Genomic DNA, 27,455 nt, shown 5'->3' on the forward strand with positions numbered 1-27,455 from the left:
TGAGAAATACTATTGTTTTATGTTTGATTGACAGTTGATATTTTAGAATGCTGAGTTGAATTAAGCTGCTTTTGGTTGACTAGGGAGTAGATTTTAGCGTCGATGCTCAAGTTAAGGAACGATGGGCCTAGCCAGACCTCTTTAGAAAAAATTAAGACTATCTAGCCAGCCAATTTAGAAGCAAAGTGCTATTATTACGCACAATATCTAAATATTATATATCCTTGTTTGATGGTATACCAATTATTTAATGGCAAGCCATTACCTAACGGTCAGATACACTATGAAGTCAAACTCCATGTTGACAGAAAAAATGTTTCGCCAACACGCCAGAGAAAAATTTCTTAAATCTTTTTTCCTTACAAATGCATTTCAAAATATGGATAGCATACATTTTTTTCAAATTGATGACAGCATCCTAACGGTTTCGATTTTGCCATATCTCTGAGAATGGCCAATGTGCCGACAAAAAGTTAACCAATCAATTGGGTGGAGCAAAGACTTGAGTGCAATTCCTCGCTTTAGCCCCCTGGGGGCTCATTTATTTTTTACATTTTTGGATGGGGGCTTATTCGAGGGAGGCTTATACGAGGGGGGGGGCTTATAAAATTATTGTAGACAATAAGAAGACATTACTAAAACACCTCGTTTATTCTAGAAGGAATTTCTTTATGAGCATTTAATTAATTAGTACCAAAAGTATGAATTTTGTGATAATTTAATAAAACGCCAAAGGCAGCCTCAGATGGCGAAAATCATCAAACTGAGGAATCCAATTCGAGAATTTACGGTAGCAGTGGGGGCTTATTCGAGAGGAGCGGGGGCTTATTGACAATTTGTAGTTCTTGGGTGGGGGCTTATTCGAGGGGGGTCACTTTTTCGAGGGGGACGATTCGAGGGTTTACGGTAAGCATAAAGGAAAACCGAGTTGACATCAAAATCTGATAAAAAATGCTAACTGCAATTTCTGGATTTGTTTATATTTATGGATTGTTTCGAGAAAGACAAAATTAGTGTCTTTATAGATTTAAGAAATTGTATTTCAAGCCACCCATTGTTTTATAACAAACTGTTTAAAAATCTTTAAAGGTTTGACTTGAGTTAAATAGCAACCCCAAGCTGGAAGCTAGCACATCCTTAATGGGGCTGTATCACCAGCCAAAGGTGTAATTGTTCAGTATATCTTTACATTCGTTGGTTACTATTATTGAAATCTATCTATATGTAATAGCACATGATTCTAACACAAGGAGGGTGTGCAAACATAACAAAAAATTATCAATGGATAAAGGCAGTCATGATCTCAATGACGAATGATCTCAGAAAATCTCTTACCTTCGGATTCAACGTAGCAACTAAGAAGGCGTTGGTTCTGCCAGGGTGATCAAAATCATGCATTGCCGATGCCGTGTAAAGAGCCATCAGCTCAAGGTCTGGTATGAGATCAGCAAGGCAGCCATAGACGTCCTCTTGCTCGTTAGGATCAGGTATTCGCACAACCTTGTCATTCTCGATACTGCTCCGCCCAGATGATCCATCGACAGGCACGGTTAGGCCGGCTATTCGGTGATTTGTAAAGTAATATGTCCCTTGCAATACATCTGCAGCGTGAATTTGGTTATGGTCTGCAAGATAAATCCGCTAACATTAATTACTGTTTCTAATACTACACAGAGGTGGCAATAGTGCGGATATGAGACAGACAGGGCAGATCGCTGGATTCTGTCAGCAGCATACCAAATACTAATCTAAAATAAATCAATGCATTTCGAATACAAATCTCCCAAATAATGGCGAAATTTATTTAACAGACACCTCTTAACATTTCAGGCAACTCCAAATAGATTCAACTAATTCTGTCAATTTTGAAGTATTTCTTGGCGCTCTTTCAGATTATGGGGTCAGAATTCTAAAATCCTAAAAATAGATATTTTGATGACCTCACTTGGCAATGATATTCTGAAATACCTTTTCCTCCTCCTTGGAATTATGTTCGTTTACTTAAAAGCGATACAGGAGATTTGGAAGGGGCTTCTTTGCGTAGCTGGTGTGATATTTCCTTGGGTAAAATTAACAAGTGGGGGAAGAAATAAAAATATGAAAATACATAAAGGTGAATATTTTTTGGCAGACATTCTATGAATAAAATCTTTACATCACTTGTCAATGACCTATGCAATGCCCGCCGCTCTTCAAATTCCACCTGATTTTTGGTTCTGAACTCTATTAAGTAGCCTATCTGGAAACTCTAAGTAGCTTATGCGAAGTCTTTACATAATAATTAATTAAATATTAATAATCAACATACATGGAATGTCATGGTAACCGCTTTCCAGCAGACGAAAGTACCTGAAAAACACATCTTCAGGAATTTGGAACTTCTGGAAGAATCCACGGTTTTGAAAAACTTTATAAGCAGTCTAGAGAAAAGAAAGACATTGATTTAAATATTACATAAGGCTATATTACAAAGGAAGATCTTTGTCTGTCCGCTAATGAGCCACAAAAATGAATTTTTATTCTCAATCAACAATCTGTACAGATATATGTAGAGATATTTGAAACATTACTCGTAAACTACTTCACAACACAACAAGGACGATAAGCGGATTATTGTCCGCTTAATGAACCTCACAAGTGTATTGAAAGTTCTGGGCATTTTATGACCGTCTTAAATCGAACAGCTTTGATTTTAGCATGTGATAAATACCAGCCGTAACTCATTATTCGATGTAATCAAACTAGGACATGGAGTTATGAAGTTACGGTGAAGAAGAAAGTGCAAGAGAAAACCTTTCTATGTATATAATTACCAAGAGGGTAGGGGGTTGTACTGACCGAATAAGATATTTTGAATGTGTGTTAACGCAGTTATGGAAGTCATAGCACAGGGTGAAATGCATATGTTCTGGTTTAAAATCAAAATTTTTATCGAATATAATATAACAACGTCTATAAATCTATCAAAAAATTAAAACAGTACAAAACTCTTTGGTTCGTTTGAAATTCAACATGAAAGTTGGAACTTTTTATAAGGTAAAACAATATCAAGAACTCCATCCGGATGAGAATGCACGGATTTATAGCACGGATGAGAATGAAAGAATAGCACAAACGATAATATAGAGTAATTATTCAAGCAAACAGCTATAAATAAAAAGAAAAACAAGATCTATAAAGATATGTAAATTAATATACATACGTTTATACCTAAATATGAATTCACATTCTTATAAATTCTAATATACAACGAAATTTGAATCTATTTTCTCCGCTTCCAATTAAAATATTTGTCGAACGATTCCTTTATCGGAGATCACACACTACTGAGTGGGCGACGTAGCTCATTAAAGTATAAAATTTTGCATAATCCGATAATATGTGCCATCTGTATCATGACTATTACAGAAATCAGGTAGCACTGAGACTCTGATATCCCCAAAACGCTGTAACTATCCGGGAATCCAATGCTAAAACCTTAAATCCACCGAAAAAAGGATTCCATTACTTGGGCATTAACGCTTGATATTCCAATTAATATCAGAGAACTGCCATCACTACGCCTTTTTAAAACACATCTTAAAAGGCATTTAATGAGCCTTAATAATAAATTCAAGCCCCTTCAAGAACGAATCCCTGGAAGATCAGGTTTATTTGATTACTTGAATTTTGAGTTTATATCCTAAGTTTTGGATTTTCAAGTTGGATATTTTTACTTAAGGGATATCGTTGTAAAATAATAATAATAATAATAATAATAATAATAATAATTATTATTATTATTATTATTACGTTTATTTAAATGTTATAACTTTTGTAAAATTAGTAGACTTGTCACCAGGCTAGCCGATAGTAACAACCTGTAAAGTGAGTTTACTGTTGTAAGTAGAAGAATATAAAATAAAAATGTTTTCATTATTATTATTATGGGTATAAAGGCCCACTCCAACGCAACCTATCAAACAAATCGCTGCAGTGCTGCGCTGCATGGCATGTGATCTGCATCATATTAGACTTAGACCTGGTACGCCAGCATTAAAGAAACTATTTATTATATTCTATATTGTATATATTATCAAAAAAATAAATATCATACCTGTGTAAGAATATGACACCTCTCACTCAATTCGAAAATTGGAAACTCCCAGCTAAGCAACTTGTCCATCCTTTCTTTAATTTCCGGGGACGCAGCTACTGTCAGCTCCTGCTCGAAGTCGCTTTGAGTAAAGCATTCCATGGGTACACCTGACCCCCGTCTTGAAAGATGACCATCATTAGGACATATGCGTAGCGCAGATTCGTCGCGCGAATTCTTTCTTACCGGAACAGTTTGCAAAACGTTGAGATTGTCAACTTTACGGCTACTATTTGACGAATACTTGGGATCTGCTGGTGAAGCAAATTCAGGTTTTAATATCGTTTTCGTGCATGGTTCATCGGTCAGTTTAACCGGTGTAGCTTCGCTCGTCGTTGAATATTTTTCCGCTTTAGTTGTTTCGCTGCCCGTACTTTCCACGGGCTTTTCCGTGTCCGACAGTTTATCATCTCCGGAAATTTCGGGTTTCAATGTTTCGAAAATTTCATCGTCTGTTATGTTATCGTTAATATTATCGTCAATAAAATTTGAATCTGAGCATGAGAGTTCTGTTTTGAATATTGAGTCTTTACTACTCGAACCATCTTGTTCTTTTAAAAGCGAATTCTTCCGCGCGTCGGGTGGCGACGGCTGACAAAATGACCGCGATTTCACGAATTCACGACGAATTTCCGGACGATTATATATACCAGCGTAAGATTTCGCGCGATTTGCCTTCGGACTTGGAGTTCGACTTCGACGGTCGTCTTGGTTATTTACCTGAGTATTCCGACGATAATCGATATCGAGGCTTGGCATGCCAGTTGCTGATGTTGTTGTTGTATAACTACTTGACATGCGCCGAACGCCAACTCCTAGCTGCCTGGTCAGTCGCTAGAAAATATTTCCAAAAAAGTGAGAATAATCATCGCTGTTATTAAATAAATAATTCAAAAGAGCTGGTTCTGTTTTATAAAAGAACTGGTAACTTTAATTAAGGATACAGATATGTGAGACTATAAATACACAACCTTACCAGAAATAGTTTTAATCTCGAATAATTTATAATTGTGGTCAGAAATATCATATGTTTAAATCAATCTCAGGTATGCAACAGCGATTCAATGAAGAATTGATGACTGGAAAGTCAAAAGGTTCAACACCTATCATGCGAGCATAATTGACTTCTTCTTAATTGTAACTCTGCTTATTTTTCGTTAGCTTTCGCACTTTCTCGTTAAGCAACACACAAAAGCCATGTGAATAGGGAATTCAGAAAGTTGATGTAGACATTAAGAAAAGTGTGGCATAATATGAAACTGGCATCTTTCATTTTAGATTAACCTTTCGACGTAGCTATGTGCTTCTGATTAAGGCCTATTTCAAACTCTTAGAACACGATTCCTTGTTTCCTTTAAGGCAAAATTTATCCTTTATCAAATCCTTCACGAACCCATTTGTTTAAATGAAGCTATGGAACAATCAGAAAGCCTGATGTTCCTGAAAAAGAAACATACCCGCGATGCAAAGAAATTTGATGCTGGTGAAGTGGTATTTTCAGATACTTCTTTTAAGGAAATCGTTTTTATAGCCAATGACCTGGGTCACCAATACGATCCTGGTGGCCAGTATGACCCAAGCTACGTGGCTTAACCACCCTAACACCGTGACCTTAACAAATTTCTGACTCTCTTTTGGTTTTAGATAATTCTCGGTTCCTATAAGTCTGTTTTCATTAGAGGAAAACGACTTATTCTCGTCGTTTTAGCACCATGCCTTATAAGGTTAGAGAGGGTTTTTACTTGAAGAGAGAGGCAATAAAGAGACGGCTTGGGGGTAAGAAAAGTGCCTTCTTCTACTATGTGATACTTTAAAAAAGCCCATAAAAGAAACTGCAGATTAGGAACCTCCAGGCTGATTTCTACCAATTAAGCATCTGTGAAGTACCCTAAGAACCACTGTGAAATGCCCCATTTACACGAGACCTGGACAGGATCGGTCAGATGTATCCAGATCCGATCCATATACTTAAAAAGCGTTTACACGTGATCGAAAAGTAAACGGATCCGCCAGTTCCCGGGTAAACACAAGGCCTACCCGTACTCATTTTGATATGATCCGGATCCACCCTTAAGCAAACAGGGTCTTTAAGTGAAGAGGCAATCTAAGTCAGTTGCAGAATATCACCGATACTATTATTCAGGTTTATACTGAACTAGATCTGATATCAAGAAAGATACTAACATTTTTAAGCGACAAAGGCGTGTCGTCCTTGAGATCTGGCTGATCTTTGACACTAGCCTCATCCACGTGCACTTGGGTTTTTTCCAGTACAGTAACTAAGGATGTCGAGAACGAGTTTCGGTTGAAGCTCTGCTGCAGTAAAGGCGACAGCATGTCACTGATGATTCGCAGCGCACCAGTGACGCTTTGAGGCAGCGAAGAGTCTGCCAACAGGTCGGCTATCATTCCATGGGCTTCTCCAAGCGTGGTGAGGTCAACAGATGTAAGGCTCACCCTCTGTAAAAAAAATTCAAAGAATAACACCATGTTTGCAAAAAGCTGTAAACTACCCTGAAGGTATAGTCTTGAATAACACTAAAACCAAGGAGTAGCATAAGATGTGGTGGTACAACAAGAGGTATCAAATCGTGTATTTTACATGAGTTAAATACATGTGCGTTTGATTGTGAAGTTGTTCCACAGAGAAAGACTGTTCGCTTTTATGTCTCTTGTCTCTTCACAACCAAGTAGATAGATATTGTTATGAGAGGTATTGGGCATTAGGCTGCATCTAAACATGATTTTGCAAGATCCTTATCCAAAACATTTATCAAACGAACAAGATGATACTTATAAAAAAGGATCAATATTTTCCGTGAAAAAGCACATCCGTATAAGTCTGCATAAAACGCAAATAAGTGAAAAATAAGTAAACCAAAATACTTAATTTACCATTTATAGGCTATTGTTCAAATTAATTTAAAAATTCACTCTATTATAAAGATGGTCGGCAAAAATACTGCATCACTTCTGTTGCACTTTACTAAACGCTCAAATTACACAACTGGCCCCATTTCCTCAAATCGTCCTCAATTTCTCACAGTCCTTCAATCCTTAAATACATTACAAAGGTGATGGCCAGGAAGGTCATTTTAACACCATGTCTATATTAATTTTCACCTTAAATTTCACGAACCCCCTTAACCAGGTCTCTACAGATTGTTCTTGCTCTTGATATGTCGTCCTAAGGCAACGGGATTTCTAGCAAAAGATATTGGCACGGCAGAATTTGATCAAACAGTATACAGGAAATAAAGTCTTTAAAAAAACTCAACAATTTCAGCTGATCTTTAGTTTCAAAAGACTTATCATCTCGCTTTGTATTTAACTACCATTTTCTTTATAGCTATTCGAACGTCTAAGATTAGCTACCACTTTTATTTGAAAATAAAAACTTTTTTAATTCGACTTACTTATTTTATGAGCAGAGAAACGTAGTTTTAAGAATAGGCAAATAATAATATTTCCAATGGAAAAGTTTGTTTTCTGAAGACTGACAACGACACCCAGCTTCTTTCGAAAGGATTGTTTAGGCAGCTGTGTTAGCAAAAACGGGTGTCGTTTGATACATACTTCACAGGAATATCATATTCTCTGCAAAAAACTTAAGTTGGCTGAGGAAAATCAGCATCATATATTTCCTATCGCGAGGCTCCACCCAGTGTGATTTCTCGATACTCTGTTTGCTCGAGTAAAACTAATTCTTACGACATTTTTCGACACTTAGTTTTCTTGTCTCCAGGTCTCCTTCTCTCAACGCACTTTTATTGGATGCATCGTGAGCGACGAGACATCGTTAGCAATAGTATAGGTTTTCAAAAGCTAAATAAAAAGTGGATAGCCGTAGTAGTTTGTTGTTCAGGAACTGATAACGTGATGATAGTGAAAAGCCACTTGACCGCCCGAGGCGAGGCATAGCTTTCGCGCTATTTTCTTGTATACGAGAAAAACAGAGCTCTGCGAATTTTGAATAAACAGTCCAGGATAACCAATTTTCGCATAACAAGATCAATCTTAATAATAAATGCTTGCAATCTGATGTTATTGACAATGTCTTAAGAATTACAACGAACAACAACAGGTAGTTTGGAAAATCAGAGCGTACGAGTGATTTTGTGTGCATGTGAAGTGAATAGAAACCTGATTCTATTGCATATCAGACCGGGTGTAGGGCATCGGAAAAAAAGAATTTGCAAGAAATGCCTAACATATAGGGATAAAAGAATGTGCGGTATATAGAGACAGAAATCCAAATCTAGTAGCTCATGGCCTAAGCTAACAGCAGTTTGTTATATGCAATTAAAGATGAGTAATTCAATGAAAACAAGTTTCATATGAAAAGAACTGTCCTCCGCTTTGCTGAGGAGATATAAATCAAGAGTTAGGGTGCAATAAAAAGGGGTATTGGCTCGCAAATACCTCCAAAAGGGACTATAAGAATCAGAAATAGGCGCCTCTCAGGATGAACCAGGAAATGAACCCTGCAAGCCCCCAAAGCACTACAATCTTGCAATAGACAAATTCTTCACAGCATTCCACTTTTCTGTGCACCACTAAACGTCAACACTCTACCAATTTTCAAATGAAAAGCAGTCTAAACTTTTCTTTCTTTATAAGAAAATTTTCTATAAGAACAGCAGGACACGATTTGCAATAAGAAGAATGTAAGAACACATCCTGCCTCGGATGAAACAAGAGCAAAATTGAGAACCCGATTACCCAAAACATATGAACACTGAGCCTTGCAGGGCGAGTCACTGAATGGAAATCCTGTACACCAGAGGTTGAAATCCTGTTTTCTGTTACACCTCTAAAACCCTATACTTTGGTGAAAATCCCGTACATTATTTGCAAGAGTGAATCGTTCCTCGTAGAGCTTCGGCAGGAATCAGCTAGTTTTTATAAAAGGAGGGTAATCTAGAAATAACCAAATCTGTTAGGTTTTAATAACTGAAAACTTATAACAGAAATCGGTCTTTTCTTTATTTCGATTCGTTGATATTTCATAGAACGGTAAATATTAGCAAGCAAACGAAAGACCAGCTGGGGAATGACAAACAATTTTCACTTTCGAGTTGTTTATACTTAACAGGGGGTAGTTTACAAGAAAACACAGCAAAGTGATATCCACATAAAGGCCTCTAGATTTTTCTGGGATACCAAAATAGCATTTCATGATATTTCTCGTTCAAGCATTTCTTTTCAATTCGTATTTATTGGCGCATATCTCATAGAACATGAAGGCACATGAGCAGAGAGTTGTGAGTGGGTTGCTACGTGAATAATCACTGTTACGTCAAAGAAACACTTCCCCATTTGAAAGTGATTTAGGCCTTACCGCCGAAAATGAACAGAGGCGTGTCCCCTATAAGCATAACGTAAGCCATTTTTATTTCAGTCCCGCCTATAATAGAAAGGGTTAGTATCATTTTCTTATTCCAAACGGGCAGATAAAGAAGTCGTGGAATAAAACCACTAAAAGTGGGGCCACATTCTTACATTCAAGTTTAACCCTTCATCTCAAAACCTTCCAGATATCTACCAATTTTGCTAATGACAAATTAAAATCATGAAGAAACTCTAAAATCTCAATTGGGAAACATCTTGAAAGAAAACTTCCTTGATCAAGCATCTGGCCTCTAATTGTTTTTCAAGCAAGATGGACGCTTGCTTGAGATCTAATGAGACTTGCTGGGTTTAACGCTAATCCGAGGTCGAATCCATATTATATTTGTTTCTTTAGGTAATTCCTATCATCATATTATTAATCCACTAGCTTAGAATTCATCAGAAAATCCAGGGGGTTTATATAAAAGCACAAAGACAGAGGGTTAGAGAATGGAAAGTTGAAAGATCACTCCTAAAAACGTAGCAATGAGATATGTAATAAGTAACACATATTATGTTTATATATGTTGGTGAAGTGATGTAATATGTTAGATAGTAATTAATTCAGCTACACCAAGAATAACTTCAATAGAAGAGTTTTACAAATCAATAGAAAGAAATTTCAACCAAACAGCAACAAATTCTGACAAGACAGTTTCAAATTAACAAGTTGACCAGATGAGAGATCCTAATAAAGCAAAAGAACAATTTTGAAGAGTAATTTTAATAAATCTACTAGAACTTTTACTGACAATGTCTTAAGCAACAGAAAAAGAAACGAGAAATGTTGCCGCACGAAATTTAAATTTTGAATAAAAAAAGTGGGAATTTAGGTGGGAAGTTTTGAGGCCCTTAAAGGAAAACTTGAACATTTTTACACCGAAAGATGAAAAATGAAAGATAAAGCGACATAAATTTTCTTCAGGATACGTCAAAAAATTTCAAAGTAATTTGGAACTCCCTAGCCCTATCAAGGAATCAACTCTGTTCCTGGAATGAAGACATCGATACCAAAATTGTACAGGAGCACTTAGTTGGATCTGACTTTGGCTTGAGGTTGGAAAATCTTAATGACAAATTATGGAGCTGCCGTCACTTGCTTTTTGCTTTATGTAGATGACTTTGCTGAAGAAAACAAAATGCTTCATATGTGACGTCAGGATTTATGTCAGTAGTAGGTTCTAATAAGGTGAGTAACGATCGAACTCTTGTTCTTTATGAGATATGAGAGGTAAATGAAATGAAACTATAAAATCATTTCAAAAATATATTTCGAAATAAGCAAAAATACATTTGTTATTAAAACAGAAATAATAATTTATTAAAAGAAAAAAAACACAAACAAGAAACTATTAATGCCAAAATGATTAAAATGTGGAAAAACAAGACCGCACCAAAAGCCTTCTACCTGACAACTCTCTTTTGTGTCACATGCAAACAAAAAAATCTGCTCATTTTTTACCAGATCCGAAGACGATTTGCCTTTGGTGCGAATTTAAAGACTGTTTTGGACAAATTTTGAACACCTTATAATATACAGTTGATTGTAATTCATACATTAAGGCATTCATTGCCTAGTAGGTAAAGCGGAGAACATCTTTTAGACTCGCAATCTGACCCGCTGGTCTACATCTCTTGGAAACTGACGCAACTGATACAGAATAGACTGTGTTTACACCAAGAACACTTATCATTAAGCTGAATCGCCGTTGTCTTACAAAATTGCAGGCATGACGAACTGCTAGCGAAGAAAACGAGTCAGCTGCTCTCTAAATTGCTGCGTGACCTTCAAGCATTCACTGATATAGCTGCCTATCTATAACAGAAATCATGAATCGGTGCTGAAATCTACACGCACTGTGTAACTACGATGTTATAGTACCGATCCACTACAGTCGACAATTATAATGAATCTCTGAAATTTCACCATTGAAAAACAGACTGGCGTTAAATAGCAGTGACACGTATCTTAGTTATTATTCCATTTCTTAATTCATAGAAATCATCGGTTCCGAGCAAAAAATCATGACTTTGCACAATAAAATGCTTCCAACAGTCCTTCTCATAACCCTTCTTCAAATCTTCATTCTCTCTAAAAGATCTGGGAATGGATCGAGAACTGCGAAGGAGGCCAAGGTGAGGTACACCTTAGCAATATTATTTTTGTTTTGTAGAAAAATCCGCCAAAAATTTTCCCAAAGTCTTATTATACTAAAATAAATCTGGTGCGCTATCTAGAAAGAGTGATACAAGCTGTGAAAGAATTCAGGAACTTGGCAAACAGCAGGATTAAATTCGCTAAAAAAGAACCTTGACTGTACCAAATAAAGGAATATTTGATTCTTATTTTCGGTCTATTCCTCTTTACGGCATGTGGATACTGACTGAGAATACTGATGCCAGATTTTTATCTGTTGAAACGTGGTATTACAGGCAGATGCAAAAACTGTCATGGGTGGGTTAATTGTTATACGAAAATGTGCGAGAAACCTCGGCTAAGGCCCAGTATCTATCGACCAAGCTAAACAGGGCCTAAAAGAGCTCCTCATCAGAGAAATTCCCAGCATGCATTGCTTCTGGCCATCCATTTTATGCGATTGTTATTTCATACATGTTATTTTCCTAACCATTTGTTCTTGCTTCTATAGCTAAATTAATGTTGAGAATTATAAACTAACAAAAATAAATGAAATAAGAATGGATTCCAATAAAAAACAGGCAAAGTATAATAACGAGATTTGACTTCAATATAAGAAGCATGAAGTCATCTCCCACTGTAAGAGACTTTTGCAACACACATCAGACAAGAATATGCCTCAGCTAGTCTGCTTTGGAACCCTACCCAACATATACTTCATCAGATCAACACCAATGCGAACAAAACTCGCCATTTTAAAGAGGCATCCAGCTTTATGTTAGAGGGACCACATAAAGAGAATTTAACTGCCTTCTTTTGCTGAAAATTGTCAGTGTCGCTGTTCAGAGAAAAAGAATTAGACTTTGCAATTGCTTCCTGGCCAACAGGTGCTTTTGGCGTCTATTAAACTTCAGCATGTTCTTGAGGGCAGATGTGCTCCTTAACATTGTGATGAGTACACTTGCATAATTTAATCAGTTTACTAAGTAACACAATTATGACCATCCCTTTTATGGAGCCATCTGGAAGAGGTGCACGATGGAAAGAGAAATTAAAAACAAAATTGAAGAATTAACGAGTCTCGTCATAATGACGATACAGTAGTAAAGCTGCTTCGGCAATAACTTTGTAATCAAAGGTAGGTTAGAGTTGTTTGGCTGCATGTTTGGGTCTTCCCCCGGAAACTTCCCCAAAACAAATTTTGTAATCTATATAGCACATAAGATACCTGTCGGCTGAGCAGAGAATAGGCAATATAAACTGAATAAAAGGAAAACCCACCACGTATATGAATGTGAATAGGGAACCAGCTAGATGTTTTAATTGCAATAAATCGATCAAACCAATGATTACTCATAACTACACATTAGAAATTGCGGGGATTGCTATGCATGCATTAAGATACTAAATCTGCAGTAGGTGTCATGCCAAAGTGCAGCTACAAAATCTTTCTTTGTGACCATAAATCGTCTTCCTATAGACTGTTAAGAATCCACATCAAAGTAAGAACCATGTCGATTAATTATAGAAACCGCAATTATAGCATTTCCACTAACAGCCAAAGTTCATTACCGGACACCTTTCAAAAACGGGCACCCTCCAGAACATACCCCTCCCAAAAACGGGCTCCTTCCAATAACAGACTTTACCAAATGATCAAAGAATTTAACAAGTAATCTCATATAACAGGCATCTTTCAATAACGGACACTTTCAAAGAGCGAACAAATATTTTTGCCTCAATACGTCTTTGCTACAGTCAAATATATGTAGTAACTTTCGGACAACGGACACCTCGTTTTGTTTATATTCTCTGTAAAACAAACGCTTGAACCACCATATGCAGTAATGTTACGGTATCAGGATGGCAGACCTCGCAGTAATTGTTCAGACGTATGGAAAAATGCCAGACATTAAGTCAAATGAAAGTTTATTTTGAGCTAGATTTTGGACTTAATAAGTACACGGGATAGCCTAGCGATAGCATTGAGCGTTAACATGTAAATTGCTAGAGAAGCTAAATCTACGAGTGGCCTAACCAGTGGTCTCTTGAAATTCCGTCACCATCTTATTCCATCACTTTCGAAAACAAAATTACCTATCAGACTAAAACATTGTGCTTGGACATTTTGGACATCCAAAAATCTTCTCAAGAATTCTGAAGATTGCTACCAAATAAGACTGATCTCAAAAGATTTCCACTACCAGTGTCTTAAACAACTGAGATGCAATAAATACAACGCCATGACAGTAAGAATTGTCCAGCCAGACTAAATTGCAGCATTGACCGTTTGCAAAGGTTTACAGCGGGGATTTAAAACCCCGGGGATTACATGTTTGTGGTGCGTGTAACAACAGTGCAAGGATACCGCTGACATTTAAAACATAAGGTACATCAAGGAAGGAAAAAAGAGAACGAGGGTTGAACAGTAGTACTGCAGGCAGAGTAAGGTGATGCACGCCTCCCCTCATTTCCAGGCCCACCTCAACTCACCCCTCTCTTTCCAGGTATCCTTGGAGGTATTTGAGTTCATAAAAATGCAAAATTCGGCATCGCAAATCTTGTCACAACTTCGGTGCCAGGCGTGTAATTTTTTAAAGTTGATTTTAAAAGTAAAAAATATTTCTTCTTGTTCTAGCTTACTAAATGTAGACTGATCCAATGATTATAACTGATGGTAACAATAAATGAGAAGATCCTTGGCCACATGCGTTGCATTTGAAGATTACTCCATTCCAATTTTGTATCAGTATTGTCAGATTTCTGAAATTTTCTAATAAAAGTCCAAAGTTTTATAGTCTTTCTTATCTTTTGCTAAGAGCGTGGCACTGCCTAAATAAATCCTCTTCTCCGCTTTGGGCATACTAATTACTATCCTTGGCAATATATAAAAACCAACCAACAGGGACAAAGAGTAATTTGTGTTTTATGTAAATTAAAAGCCCGGAAATCGATTTTGGAAACAGCATGTTTGAATTCTTGAGAAATAGGGTACACCAAATGATCGGTGGGTAGATTTTAGTCCCCTAGGCTTTTAGACTTTACCTTTGTCATCAACCCAAAAAAATTATCTGCATTATGTTTTCTGGGTCCTTGAACGGAAATCACATTGAATACATTGCCAAATAGCTGAAGAAAGCTAAGGACCTAGTTAACTAACGGTGCATTTCGTTCTTATTAGGTAAAAACATACCATCTCAACTTCAAGGTTCTTGGTACACGAAGATTTTATGTGCAGGATTTTAACGTATTTGGAAATTATGTGCCAAGCAAACGATTTCACGATTTCTACATTGATAAACAAAATCAGAAATTCCTCATTCAATCAACTAAGAAACAAGACTTTCAAAAGACATAACCAAGAAATCCTCTTAAAAGATCAATAGGTTCTTTTGCAAGAGAAGAATTCTCGTCTGCTTGATTCCTAGATATTCAGCTCCGGTTTCAAAGAATGCTACATGTAGAAAAGATCGGTTAACCAAAGCAAGATGGTTGAAAGATACTGATTTAGATCAAAAACTCCTTCGTCTACTTAGGGAAGAGCAAACGCTACTAGTAGATGTTTTTACTACATGGATGTTTAGAACAGGGACGCCAGAGAGAAGTGTGGGAGTCAACCGCCCCTGTTGCCAGAGAGAGGAGGGACAAGGGGGGAAAAAGACTCGTAATTTCTGACTGTACTGCCTTATTCGTGACGACATTTTTCGAAATTTGTAAAGAAATTTCTTATGCCAAAAGTTAGCCGGTTTTTTAAGATATCTACAGAAGGTCGAAACAAAATGACAGTTAGAAAAAAATTGTTGGTAGCTGAGAACTATTTTTCAAATGCCCTTCTACTCAAGCTTGCCCCTCCCCTCGCCCCTTGGTCGTTCCTGCATCAAAGTCAACCATAAAAGTCAGACAGCCTGAAGAAACTAAATCTAAACTTGACAAGTAAGGTGAATAAATTAATTTTATGGAATCTAGAGTACGTTACAAACATTTGCTTCCCTTGGAATATTCTTCAAACAAACACCAATCTTTTCTATAACTCTAAACATTGACATTAAAACTGATTTTTCGACAATGCACTCCAAAAAATATATGGAACAGATAATTCTTCGCTCTACAACAAGGAAATTTTCTTGAGTTATCGAGTCTGAATCGACCAAAGAAGAACTTCAATGCTACAGAGTATTTCATGCCTTGCTTGTGAGATACGTCTACAAAGAGGCCAGTTTCTGAGTAATGATTATCAACCAAGCAGGTTTCTTACTACTCAAATACAACCTTAAATTATCCAAACAAAAGCATCTCCTCGTCTAACAAAGCAGCTTCCTGTTCCTCAATTACTAATATCTAGAGTTTATTATGAAGGGAATTAACTCGCAATAACATGCCATTAACGACAAGTGTCCACGCAACAGTGCGCTTCGAACCAACGAGGACAAAGCATTTTAATCCCCCAATTCTGTAGCTATCCAATAAAAACAATTTGCAAATCTGCTACCATAAAAACATCAAAACATGCATTAGATACTGAGCGAAAATCTCCATTTGCGATCTCCAACTGGCTTTTACATTTACGAAGTCATGGCTAGCACTACTAAATTGATTTCCAACATTTGCTGGCTTGTTTATTTTGCCTATAACCGCTTCTACATGGTGTATTTCATAAAAGACATATTCTACGTTCTTCTGCGTATATCTTTCTTCTACACATCTCGCCACGAGTCCGGAAACACACAGCAAGCAAATATAGGCAAAAACACCGGAAATTCGTCTTACAACGTAGCTTACCTCAATACTTGATTTTCTCTTTTTGAAGGACCTGAAAATTCTACCGGACCATCGGAGTTTTCGGCTTCGTTCGGTCTGAGTGGTTTTATCAGTAAGTCGACTTTTCATGTGCGTCTCAAGCCTCAAAGACCGCAAGTTAGAGCATGAACTTTTGTCGTAACCCTTCGATCTCATTTGGATTTGACAAGCGCGTTCTGCTTGCACTGACGAGTTCATTCTGACCGAGGGTCCTTCAACAGATACGACAAAAATGACGTTTTCGGCCGCATTCCCCCACTACACGACAATTTGCAGGGGAAATGGCCTAGGACATCTTTCCTGAAGATCTGATTTGATGGTGGCCTAAACTGCAGTCGAGTAACTTCGAAGGTATCCTATCCTTAGCAGCTTATAGCAGAGTTATCGATCATAGCAGCTGCCTCTTTCGCAAAATAATTGTTTTTCAATATTTTATGAGCGTGATTGTGACGGGGGGTCGTGTCTCTTTGACTGAAGTACTCATAAGTTTCTCCGCTTCGAATTATCCGCGTCGAATGATAGACAATTGTATCCAGGAAAAAATGTAAAATCGACCTTGCAAGGACAAAACCAAAACGTTATGAGCTTCATCTACTTAAAATCTCATCATCCCTAGAAAAAGGTTTCTGTTGGATCAGGGGCGCCGTAGAAGTTCCTAAAACTTCTGACAAAGTTGCAAAATTCCCGAAACCTTCCAACAATTTGAGCTTCTAAGGGGTTCTAGCCCGCTGCTCTTCCCCAAACATTGCATCCCTATACAGGATAGATTTTTGCACAAGTGAGAAGAATGACTTGACATTTGTAAGGTGTTAATAAAAATCCTCAAGCTGAAAGGGCAGGATAGATTTCGTCATAACTATGCTACTGTGCAGCGGCAGCAAAAGACAGGGCTAGATTTAAAGATCTGATGGTTTAAAAGACAAAGTTAGGTCAGGGTACCACTCTTGTTTTGTCCTAAACGAAACTACGACAAACAGGAACAGTGGACAGAGGGTGAAACAGGACAGAAGGCGTCAAGAAGGCGCATTTTAGAGGGCGCGCTCTTTAGGCTTTTAGATTGCTAGTTTCATAGCAAGACATCGATGAAGGAAGCTTTACGAAAGTATACATAGTGTTTCAAGCAACCAAGCAGAGGGTCGTATTTATAGATTCCCCATCAAACTTTTCAATTTGTCCAAATCATCTACCTTAAGTTTTATCACCAAACAAATGCAATGCTTTGTCTTTAAAACTGAGAATGACTGCCTGGGATTTTACCCTTATACCCCTTTAACACTGTGAAGGCTGTCAAGACCCTGTATTTTCTATTTCGGAAAAAAGGTCGTTTAATTCTTAAAAAGGCCTCGGAGCTCAGTAGAGTTCGGATTTATACCGAGGTTCCGAAATTCCCGTTTGGCGCTTATTGAGGGGCTTTTAAAATAGGCTGGGACTTTGAAGGGGAAATATTGTACCAAGAAAAATACGGGCACGCTCCCTTGTTACCTTCTACCCAAATCATCACATACCAAAATCCACAAATGTTCTACAAAAATAACAACTCCAAGGAAGAAAGGTTCAAAGTAAGCCCGGATTCTAAAGGCTAGAAAGCTTGTATACGGCCCGGATAGGTCAATGGCCCGGATAGGTCGATGGCCCGGATAGGTCGATGGCCCGGCTAGGTCGATGACCCGGATAGGTCGATGACCCGGAGTCTAGAATACTTGTATATGGCCCGGATAGGTCGATGGCCCGGAGGCTAGAAAGCTTGTCTACTGTGCGGAAAATCATTGAACCTTTAGTCAGCAGGTGTTTAATTGATTATACGCTTCTTATATAAGGAAAGACCTTATAAGGAACCTACATGTAGAAGACAGGAACAGTTAAGGGATGTGTACTACTAACGACAAATTCCAATTATGAATATTTTTATCGCTGCAAACAATTGATAATTGGGTAGCTTGTTCCATGCACTTGCATTCAAACTCACAATATTTCGAAAGGCTTGAGGAATTCTGAGACAAACGACGATGCGTGAAGCACCTTGTAAAAGGTATCACTTTCATTTAGGCCATCACTTGCCAAAAATTGGGTGAGAACCCCCAAGCTCCCTCTGGATATAGAAACACCGAGTTGGCACTTAGGAACAGTGAGGTAGCTTCTCACTCGTATAATATAAGACGGTTATTTGCGCCTGTGGCTTAAGCTAAAGTCCTCTCGGATTTGAAAAATGGCAAACAAGTCCCGCAGCCAGGGCTCTATTCTAACCATTACGAAAAACAATAAAGGAAAAATCTAAATGGCTTATTCACTAATGGAATCCGCAAATAAGAAACCCTACCAGGAAATTCAAAGGCATCGTGTTGATTTTTTAGTTAGTTAGGCCTCCAATTGACGGCGATTTATACTGGCAGTTAATGACAATCTGTTTGCAAAATGCAGTTGACCTATCCTCTTCGAGCACTTCTGAAAATCACTTTGCCATTTTTCAAGAACTCTATCCGTACAAGAAGCGTTAAGAACACAGACGGATGACTCTAGCGACATCAACTATATCCCTCTTACTGCAAAAAGAGGAACCCGGCCTGTGAAATGAAGATTTTTTGAGCCAACGATAACTGTGTTGCTGCAACGTGAAGTAAGTAACGTTGAGCAGTACACCAAAGCAACTGGGCGAAAAACAAAGCTTGTCGCAAGTCAAAAGACGAAAAAATCAAAGTGGTTGATTCTGCAGCTTCAGCAAGGTTTAAGCAATGATAGCGCAAACAAAGACTTGGCATTTCAGATCCAATGGAATTTCCCACCACTTCTTTTGCCTAAGAGCCAAACCCTAATTATAAAAAAATAACAGGGCACGGTCCAAGTGTTAGGACTTGCATATAATGGTTTCCAATGGCCTTCTACGCGGTCACGGAACCACAATTTTCTTGCCTTTGTTGTGATACGCCACGAAACTGAGCCATAACGAAGTCTTACGTTAGTCGCTTTCGAAATGAAACTAGCAGGGAGAGGTAATAATTGACCTGTGTAAAATGGCGTGGAAATTTACAATTCGCCTGGTACTTCATCCCATTAAAAATGACATAAAAGATTTAAACTTAGAAATAAAACTGTATAAATTAGAAATAAAACTTTACAAAAAAGAATACCGCTAAAGTAGCATTTCCTGCCCATCGCCAGCAACACAAATAAATACCAACAAATGCGATTTTCTACACAGAGGCAAAATAGTCATATATGAAAACTTCAATCCCAGCAAAGGCATATAAAACTGTGCCAAATGACGCGACCATCAGATTCGACAAAACTTCACTAACTCTCTCTAGTTGGAACCGTAAAAGAGAATTGATAGCAAATACTCTAGTAAATCAAGCTTCAACTACCTCAGAGGGCCTTTCTTGAATCCAGATAAACTTGAACAGCCATAGGCAACTTCCTCGAAAATCTATAGGGCGCCAAAACATACAGTGATGAACATTTTGATTCGCAGAAAAATTATAGCTTTTGATTGAATGCTTTTGTCGAGTAGACACAGGAATTGGTTTTTACACTTGACTCTACGGCCATGTGAGGGCTTAGTGACAGACGATTGGTCGAAATAAAGAACCATGTTATTCAGCCTCGTGCAGCTGGATATAAATTTCTGTTCAACTCTGTTTACTTGTCAAGCGATTCATACTACTGAGGAGCATCAGGCAAAAAAAGCGTGTTACAAATTGCAGTCTCTTTGTCTGCAACATTGCATTTATAAATTTAGAAAGATTTACTCGGTAGCTTCAAAAGTTTTTAGAAGGTAAAAGGTAAAATACAGCTTTACAGACAGCAAAAAGTTTAACAGAATAGGAGAGGTAACAGCATAAGCAAAGCAATACCATCAGTGAAAAGTTGGAGAAAGGGTGGGATCCTTCTTATTGAGTATACATTTTAAGCGTAGACTGGTCGACATAAAAAAGAGTATGTTACAAGCTAATAAACAAACAGATGCGTAGAATATGGAGTTTTCAAGGCAGATCCCACTTCACCTTTATAAGCTAAAACACACTTGAAGAGTTCAGATGTTAAATAAACACTTGATGGGGATTTCATTCTTAGTGCTCTCACTCCTGACCCTTAAGATAGAAGATATTCTCAAAGAGCTGCAAAATGTTGTGCAAATAATTTGCGCTGCGAAAGGGTTTTTCAGCCTTAGAAACAGTGGCGGCGCCAGCTACTGCAGAGTGGGAGGGTAATGGGTGTTGCCCGTGAGACCACGCCCTATCTGCCTCGTGTCAGTGCTTTGTATCAGGTCAGATTTCCTTAGGAAATATGATCTACCCCTACCAGTGCTTTTTAATCCGTTTTTAGACGAAATATGTTTCGACAAAAGTTGGGGGGGGGGTAATTACCCCCCGTACCACCCCTTGGCATCGCCACTGATCAGAAGCCAGATTGTGGACTTGCTTGCTGGCCAATTCAAAGCCTCGCTGCTGATCTGTCCGACAGTTTTCAACTAAATTGTACTAGAGACCCGTTTGAAAAATGACTGCATACCACCAGATCTAAATAAGAACATGGTGGCCATAATTAGCAGTGGGGGCTAACTAAGAGGAGCTGGGGACTTAAAAGTAAGCGCAAGACGTCATTTAAGCCATAAAGAGGTTGGGGTTTGAAATTCGCAAATAAAATGTCAGTGCATCTCGTGAACACATTTCCTGACAATATACCCACTTTTTAGCAAGATGAATTTTCAGTAGAAAGGGTGATCTTACTACTTGATGAATTGTACTTACTACTACTATGGGTGATCTTACTACTAGACTGCAACCGCTGTTAAAGAGTAGAAGGACGCGGATATCTAAAATGAGCTCTAAGCCTTCAAGGGGCTGAATTATCTTCAATGTGCAAAGACCTTGAGATGAACATACTCTCCAAGATTTTCTAAAGTGCTGCTGGAAATTAATTGGGGGAGGGGGCTAAAGCCCTTTCAGTGCTGAGAGACGCAAGCTTTGTGTTATTCAAGGTGAAGTACATATTGAGAGGAAGAACCAGAACACTGCTCGATAAGCATAGCTTCTCAGTGCCTTTAAAACTATTTTCGGTAGTTATAGAAACATATACGGTTTCTGATACAGTCCCTCCTTTCTGAGGCTACAATCCGAGCTCTCGGCTTTCCACAGAACTGCAAAATAAAGCACAAGAACAAATGACGATATTTATACGTGTATAAAGAAGCTGTATGTATACTTGATGCGCGAATGTCCTTGCGTGAGAGCACGCACATGTGTTCTTGGTTCTACAATCCAAACATCACAACCTAAATAAACATAGCAACAGGTATGTATTCTTCCTTAGTTTACATACTGTCAAATTTCTCTCTTCAAATATTGATGTACTCTTCCAACTAACAACAAAATTACAATACACAAGACGAATTGCCTCTTTGATTAATACTTCATGGGCAAATTTCTAAATTGAAAATCTAGAATGTTTTACGAGAAATGAGACTAGCCACATTACCAACAGAGAGTTTAAATTATCTGATTGCTCCGTTTTGTAAACGTCTGATTCTGAACCTGCTGACACTAACTACGAAGCTGCGAAGACACTGGACAGTAGCTGCGCGGGAGGATGACAGTAACGCAAGGAACACGATGGGAGATAAATAATACGATGATGCCATCCCCGGCCCGTCTTGACAGAATGAGACAATGAGCAAAAGTTAATGGGAACATATATTTAGCTTCAGAAAAATTTTCTAACAAATTCGAAACCATTACATTAGAACAGAAGTAATAAAATAAATAAGAATGGAATTATAGAGAATGGAGAAAATAGATGCACATAATGGCTACAATCCGTGTTAAACCTTCTTAGAACACCCAGTTGCTTAAGTGCTGTTTTGAAAAAAATTAACGGTTTCCGGTAAAGAAAGATCAACACCATACCCCTCATTTTTGAAAGTTAAATATCATGGCTATCTGAAGTGAATCCATGGACCACGTCAAACCTCTTCGCATAAAACAGCATTTTTCAAAAGGGGAGATGGAAACATGTAAATGATGTTTTGAGTCTATGAAAGCAATACAAGATTTGTGTTTCTTTTGTCTAGCTTTGCTAAATTAGATTTCAGTGGTGGGAAATTGCTCTTAATGGATAACTCATGATGTGTTTCTAGTTGAAATTTTAGTTTTGATTCAGCAAAAAACTCTCATGTCTACACTGATATTAAATGATAGAGACACTGGTGCCCATTGTGGGAACATGGATGAAAATATTACACTGAGATTCCGAACGCAACTAGGCTTTAGGAAGCAGGAATGATAGAAGAGCTGTAGGAAAGAGCAGCAAAGTGTTGAGAAAAAGGGAAAAAAGAGAATTGTTAAATTTTTTGACCTTAGAGAAATGAGAAAAGAGAAATGCTCCAGCACCCCTTGACAGGTCTATTGGTCACTTCACTGAAAAGGTCTGGTATGAACAAAATCTATTCATAAGTCTATGTAAGGTATGACATGAACTTAAAGTTGGCAAACACATTTTATTGGCAAAAATGACTGAAGAAAAACTTGTCCCTATTTTTCTTGAGTCCATCTTGATTGTTCAAATTCCCATTTTGTATGACAATGAGCACTGGTAATGAATAACAATGCAAAGTGTTTGGTAGTAAACAATGTTTCTATGAACAGAGGAAAATGCAGAATATATGAAACAGATTCAAGCATGGCACCCTAGGATATCTTCTAGGTCTAAACCTAAAACTAAATCTATTGATTGATATTTAGTACCTAAATTCAAAACATTCGCAAGCACCTTGCAATTATCAGAAAGTCAAGAACATCAACAAATTTTTGCTATCTTAGAAGTCTTAGAAGCATTAAATATATAAATGTATGTTGCACGTGTGTATGTTGACCAAATAAGTCTTTTGCAACTAAAACAAAATGATGAAATCTAACTTGAAGAATCATTGACAAATTTCAAAGAAAAAACTCATGTAAGAAGTTAATTTAAAAATGTCAAAGAAAAGGGCCACAACTGGCAAAAGCTGCAAGAACATGGCTGACTAGCACACAAATACAGGTGACTATGGGGATGTATTCTAACTAAATATCCTAAAAGAGTAGACAGCCTTGCTTTAATGAAATGAGGATTCTCTGGATAATAAAGATAAGGACAACAGATTCATATATGTATGAATCTTGATTGTCTTGCTCCCCTAATTTTCTTGAAATGGAAATTCATGCATTGCATATTCAAAAATCATAACACCATGGCAACAGAATCCCCAGGGTTTAAACTATTCATGCAATAGAAGGAAAATTAACTTGAACATAAATAACAACAACAGCATAAAAGCCACCAGCTTCAAACTGACTGTTCTCATACAACTTTGATTGAGCATAACTTGAATCAATAAAAAGCATTCAGGTATTGATTGTTTTTTAAAATTATGGTCACAATCTAAGATAAAGACTTGACTTGGTCAAATTGATGTTTATGAATATTTGTTGTAACTTGCTAAAATAGATATTTTGGTACCTGTAACCACAAAAAGAAATATCATAGTGGGACCCCAGTGAAAAAGCTTAACAAATCACCATTATATCACTCTATGTGGGCAGCAAGTATGGAATCTTAACTTATAAGAGCATCTTAGGAGATCCTGGGCAGGAGTTACATCAAGGCTTGTGTCATTTATATTTCTCTGTAAATGCCCCTCATCCAAATCATGTAAATGGTTCTACACCTGAGTTTGTTTTCATTATTAACCTAATTTTTTATGTAACTTAATATTTTTAGCAACAAAAATAAATAATGCATTTACATAATTGAAGCTAATTCCTAGGACAGCATTTAAATTTCTAAAAATGCCTATAAAGTTATGAAATTTATTTTTAAAATTGTATATAGTAAATTGTCCTTTTAAAACTTTGATTTTCTTTCTTAACTCTTTTACTGAGTGCTCAATGAGACCTAGAAGGGCTTAAAAAAGGTCAAGACATAAAACCTATTTCAAGTATAGGCAGACCATTGCTTCATTGCCAGTGCTGATGATATTGGCTCAAACCAAAAAATTTCATTTATAGGTATTCTTGTAGTGAAAAAATGAAAGAAAAATAAATAATAAAAAAAATATACATGATATATAAAAATGAAAAATTTTTTGCTAAACTATTTTAAGAGCTTAAACAGACAACTAATGATTAATAGATGTATATTTATCCTGAATAACTTTCTATAACAAGGTCATTCATTAGGTTATATAACTTTCAACCTGTCTCCTTGATAAGAGAAACCAACCCAACATTACTTGTTTAACTAATTTTAAAATATCAATTTTCAATTTTAAAACATTCAACTGTTGTCCAGATTCCCCAATAACCTGTTCATATAAACAATTTGAAAACATTATAAAGATAGTCTCACTAGAAACCACTTTTTCACATGCATTTCTATTGCATCGTATCTTTTCAATGAAAAATTATCATGAATAACAGAAAAAGAAAATCTTCTTCACAAACATTGAAATTGGTATTATCTTTTTATTGAAATCTGGAGAAGTTTAACAATAGACTACCTTGCTTATTCATAAACTATAAAACAAGATTTAATTTAACTTGTTTCAGATATTGTACAATACTTTGGAATAACAGGTACCATGAACCAAAGAATGAGTCAAGGCAAATTGAATTGTTTGAGTATTATGAAAAACGTGGCAAGACTGGATTTTGCACTCTGCAAGGTGCAATGCTGCTGTGTACATGTATTGTGAGGCTAACAAATTGCTTGAAGCTTTAAAAAAATTGCTTATTCATCACACACAAGACCAACACAAAGAGGATCTGGTTTTAGTATTCTGCTGATGCAAAAACATTGTTGATAGCAATATAAAGATCTCCTCTAATTTGCAACTTGCATGATTCAAATTCCAAATTTTTCAAATAATGTTAAGAAATTTTCCATGGCTTTATAAACATTAACTACAAATTCTGATCTAGAAGACATTTCCAACAGATTAAGTTATAGCTGGCTAGAAAACATACCTACACACATGCATTGCTTTTTTGAAGAATTATATCAAACAAATGATATCAAATGAAGAAACATCTTGAAAAGGAAGAAATTCAGACCAGGATAGAAGTTCTTTGTTGTTTGAGTGGTTGAATATAAAAGCCAGACAAAACAAAACTGCTTTTACATACCAAAGCAGATGTTCAAATTTAAAGAATTTATGAAGACTGGTATGTCGGTTGATAAAATGTCATTTTATCTAGCACATAAGCTAGTAGAAAGGATTAACTGTAGAAAAACCTTCTAGAACTTTTGTTGAGTGACAAATTGCTAATTTAGAACCATTAATGTTAACTGACTTTAAGATATCTTGATAATAATTTTACTTGGTGTGATTTTCAACCTTGTTGCCGATGAATAAACCATAGTCTTGGGCATATGCAGATAATTGAAGCAACTAAGATATGATTTGTCTACTAATTACAAAGAAACTTTCTCTGGAAATAAAACAAACAATCAGAAAAACAAACTGTAAAACAAAATAAGTCAGCACAAAACAGCACTTACTCTGTTTGGCAGGCCAAGAAGGGGCATTGAGGTTCGTCTCCTGCTTGCAGCTGCGGCACTGAACGAGCTCACACCAGAAACGGACGAATCAACACTAGAACCTCTTCTTTTTCTGATGACGGGAATCTTGTTAGCAAAGAGGACATCATTACTGTCTGATGAAACTTCATATATGTCTGAGTTTGAAGATTTGAGTACATATCCCAGGCAAAACCCAAAGAAGCATGAAATATAAGTAAACAAGGTCTGAAAATCTGCAGCATGTTGAAGGACCAAGCCAAGTGCTACAAATCTGGTGGCTGCAACTAAGAATAGGAAAGATGTGCTCGCATACTCTTGCTTTGCAATTCCTAATACTAAAGAAAGAATTGAGCTAAAAGCTAGGCCAATTAAATTTGCGGCGCCTAGGCTGAAGTATCTGGAACTAAGCTCTGCAAGAAGCTCTGCTGTGAAGGACATGGACAATACAGATCTCCACCATATAGTGCATTTTAATTTTCGCATGAATGCACCAGTCCAGAAAAATATACTGGTTATCAGAGAATAAGGAATCAATTTTACTGCAATTGATTGAAATAATAACAGCAGACCAAGCAAAGTGCTTTCGGTTAATGATCCGAAAATTATGGCCGCTATGCAAACAGCGGAAACAGCAAATCCAGTTTCATTTTTTGAGCGAAACCATTTTGCTTCTTGCAAACTACCGTAGATTGCGGTAAAAGGCCATGGGAGGTCATTCTGTTTAAATGTTTTTAATGGCGTAACAAAAGCTGTCGTATAGAGATCTTGCCGCGAATTATTTGTCTGTGAAAACTTGTGTTTTTCTTCTTCAATAATGGCCGTGTTCATCCCACCATTCATGTTGTTAGCGCGACATCTACGAGTCTCCATCTTTGTCGAAAGCTTGTGCCTAACCACGATAACGAAATCTCTTCAGCACGCTAAACCGACCTTGAAATGAAATTCAAAGAAACTGCCAGCCATGCAAAAGTTACAGCACTTCAAAAGTCATGTTATCTACCGTTCTCAACTACAACTCCAGAGCTGTGTTCAACTCCTTAGGATCTAAGAATAACAATAGGCCCTTTACAGGGGGTCCGCACAATCACGACCCCCTGAAACTTTGCATGCTATCATTAGATTGCGGGGGACAAACTGCCAAACAACAAGAGGAGAAATCAATCATTTTGCTACATTTCAACTCAATTTTCGCATCGAAATTTTGTGTTATCTTATTTTAGTCTCTATATACTTATGATCATATCTATGTTTTAAATTTGATGAGAAATAAGGCTTTGAATCATCCAGTATACGCAACTGGTATGAAGCAAAATATTGACAACTATCCCCCCTGATAAGCGTCATCGCAACAAGCAGCAGGGAGTGCAAAGCTCGGTAGGTCCTTTCCTTGCACGATAAAAGAGCAAATATTTCAAGAGTTTTCTGAGTAAGATCTACTGACTC

The 27,455-nt window shown here is 37.1% G+C and overlaps 1 protein-coding gene across 2 annotated transcripts in view; it reads right to left on the reverse strand.

Annotated features, from left to right (window-relative positions):
* LOC135682741 (cGMP-inhibited 3',5'-cyclic phosphodiesterase 3A) overlaps positions 1-27,065 on the reverse strand; it is a 30,612-nt gene extending 3,547 nt beyond the window's left edge. Inside the window, exons 1-5 of one of the 2 annotated variants that reach the window (XM_065197759.2) lie at positions 25,992-27,065; positions 6,320-6,595; positions 4,097-4,969; positions 2,309-2,420; positions 1,336-1,625 (exon numbers count right to left, since the gene is read on the reverse strand). In XM_065197759.2, the coding sequence (XP_065053831.2) occupies positions 1,336-1,625; positions 2,309-2,420; positions 4,097-4,969; positions 6,320-6,595; positions 25,992-26,882 (2,442 nt within the window). In that variant the 5' untranslated portion in view covers positions 26,883-27,065. Of the gene's footprint in view, positions 1-1,335; positions 1,626-2,308; positions 2,421-4,096; positions 4,970-6,319; positions 6,596-16,442 lie in introns of both variants that reach the window. The other variant, XM_065197767.2, reaches the window with a different exon arrangement.
* Between the last annotated feature and the right edge of the window lie 390 nt (positions 27,066-27,455).

Source organism: Rhopilema esculentum, chromosome 17, assembly GCF_057945365.1.
Source record: "Rhopilema esculentum isolate cy_ngs chromosome 17, ASM5794536v1, whole genome shotgun sequence".
Lineage (NCBI taxonomy): Eukaryota > Metazoa > Cnidaria > Scyphozoa > Rhizostomeae > Rhizostomatidae > Rhopilema > Rhopilema esculentum.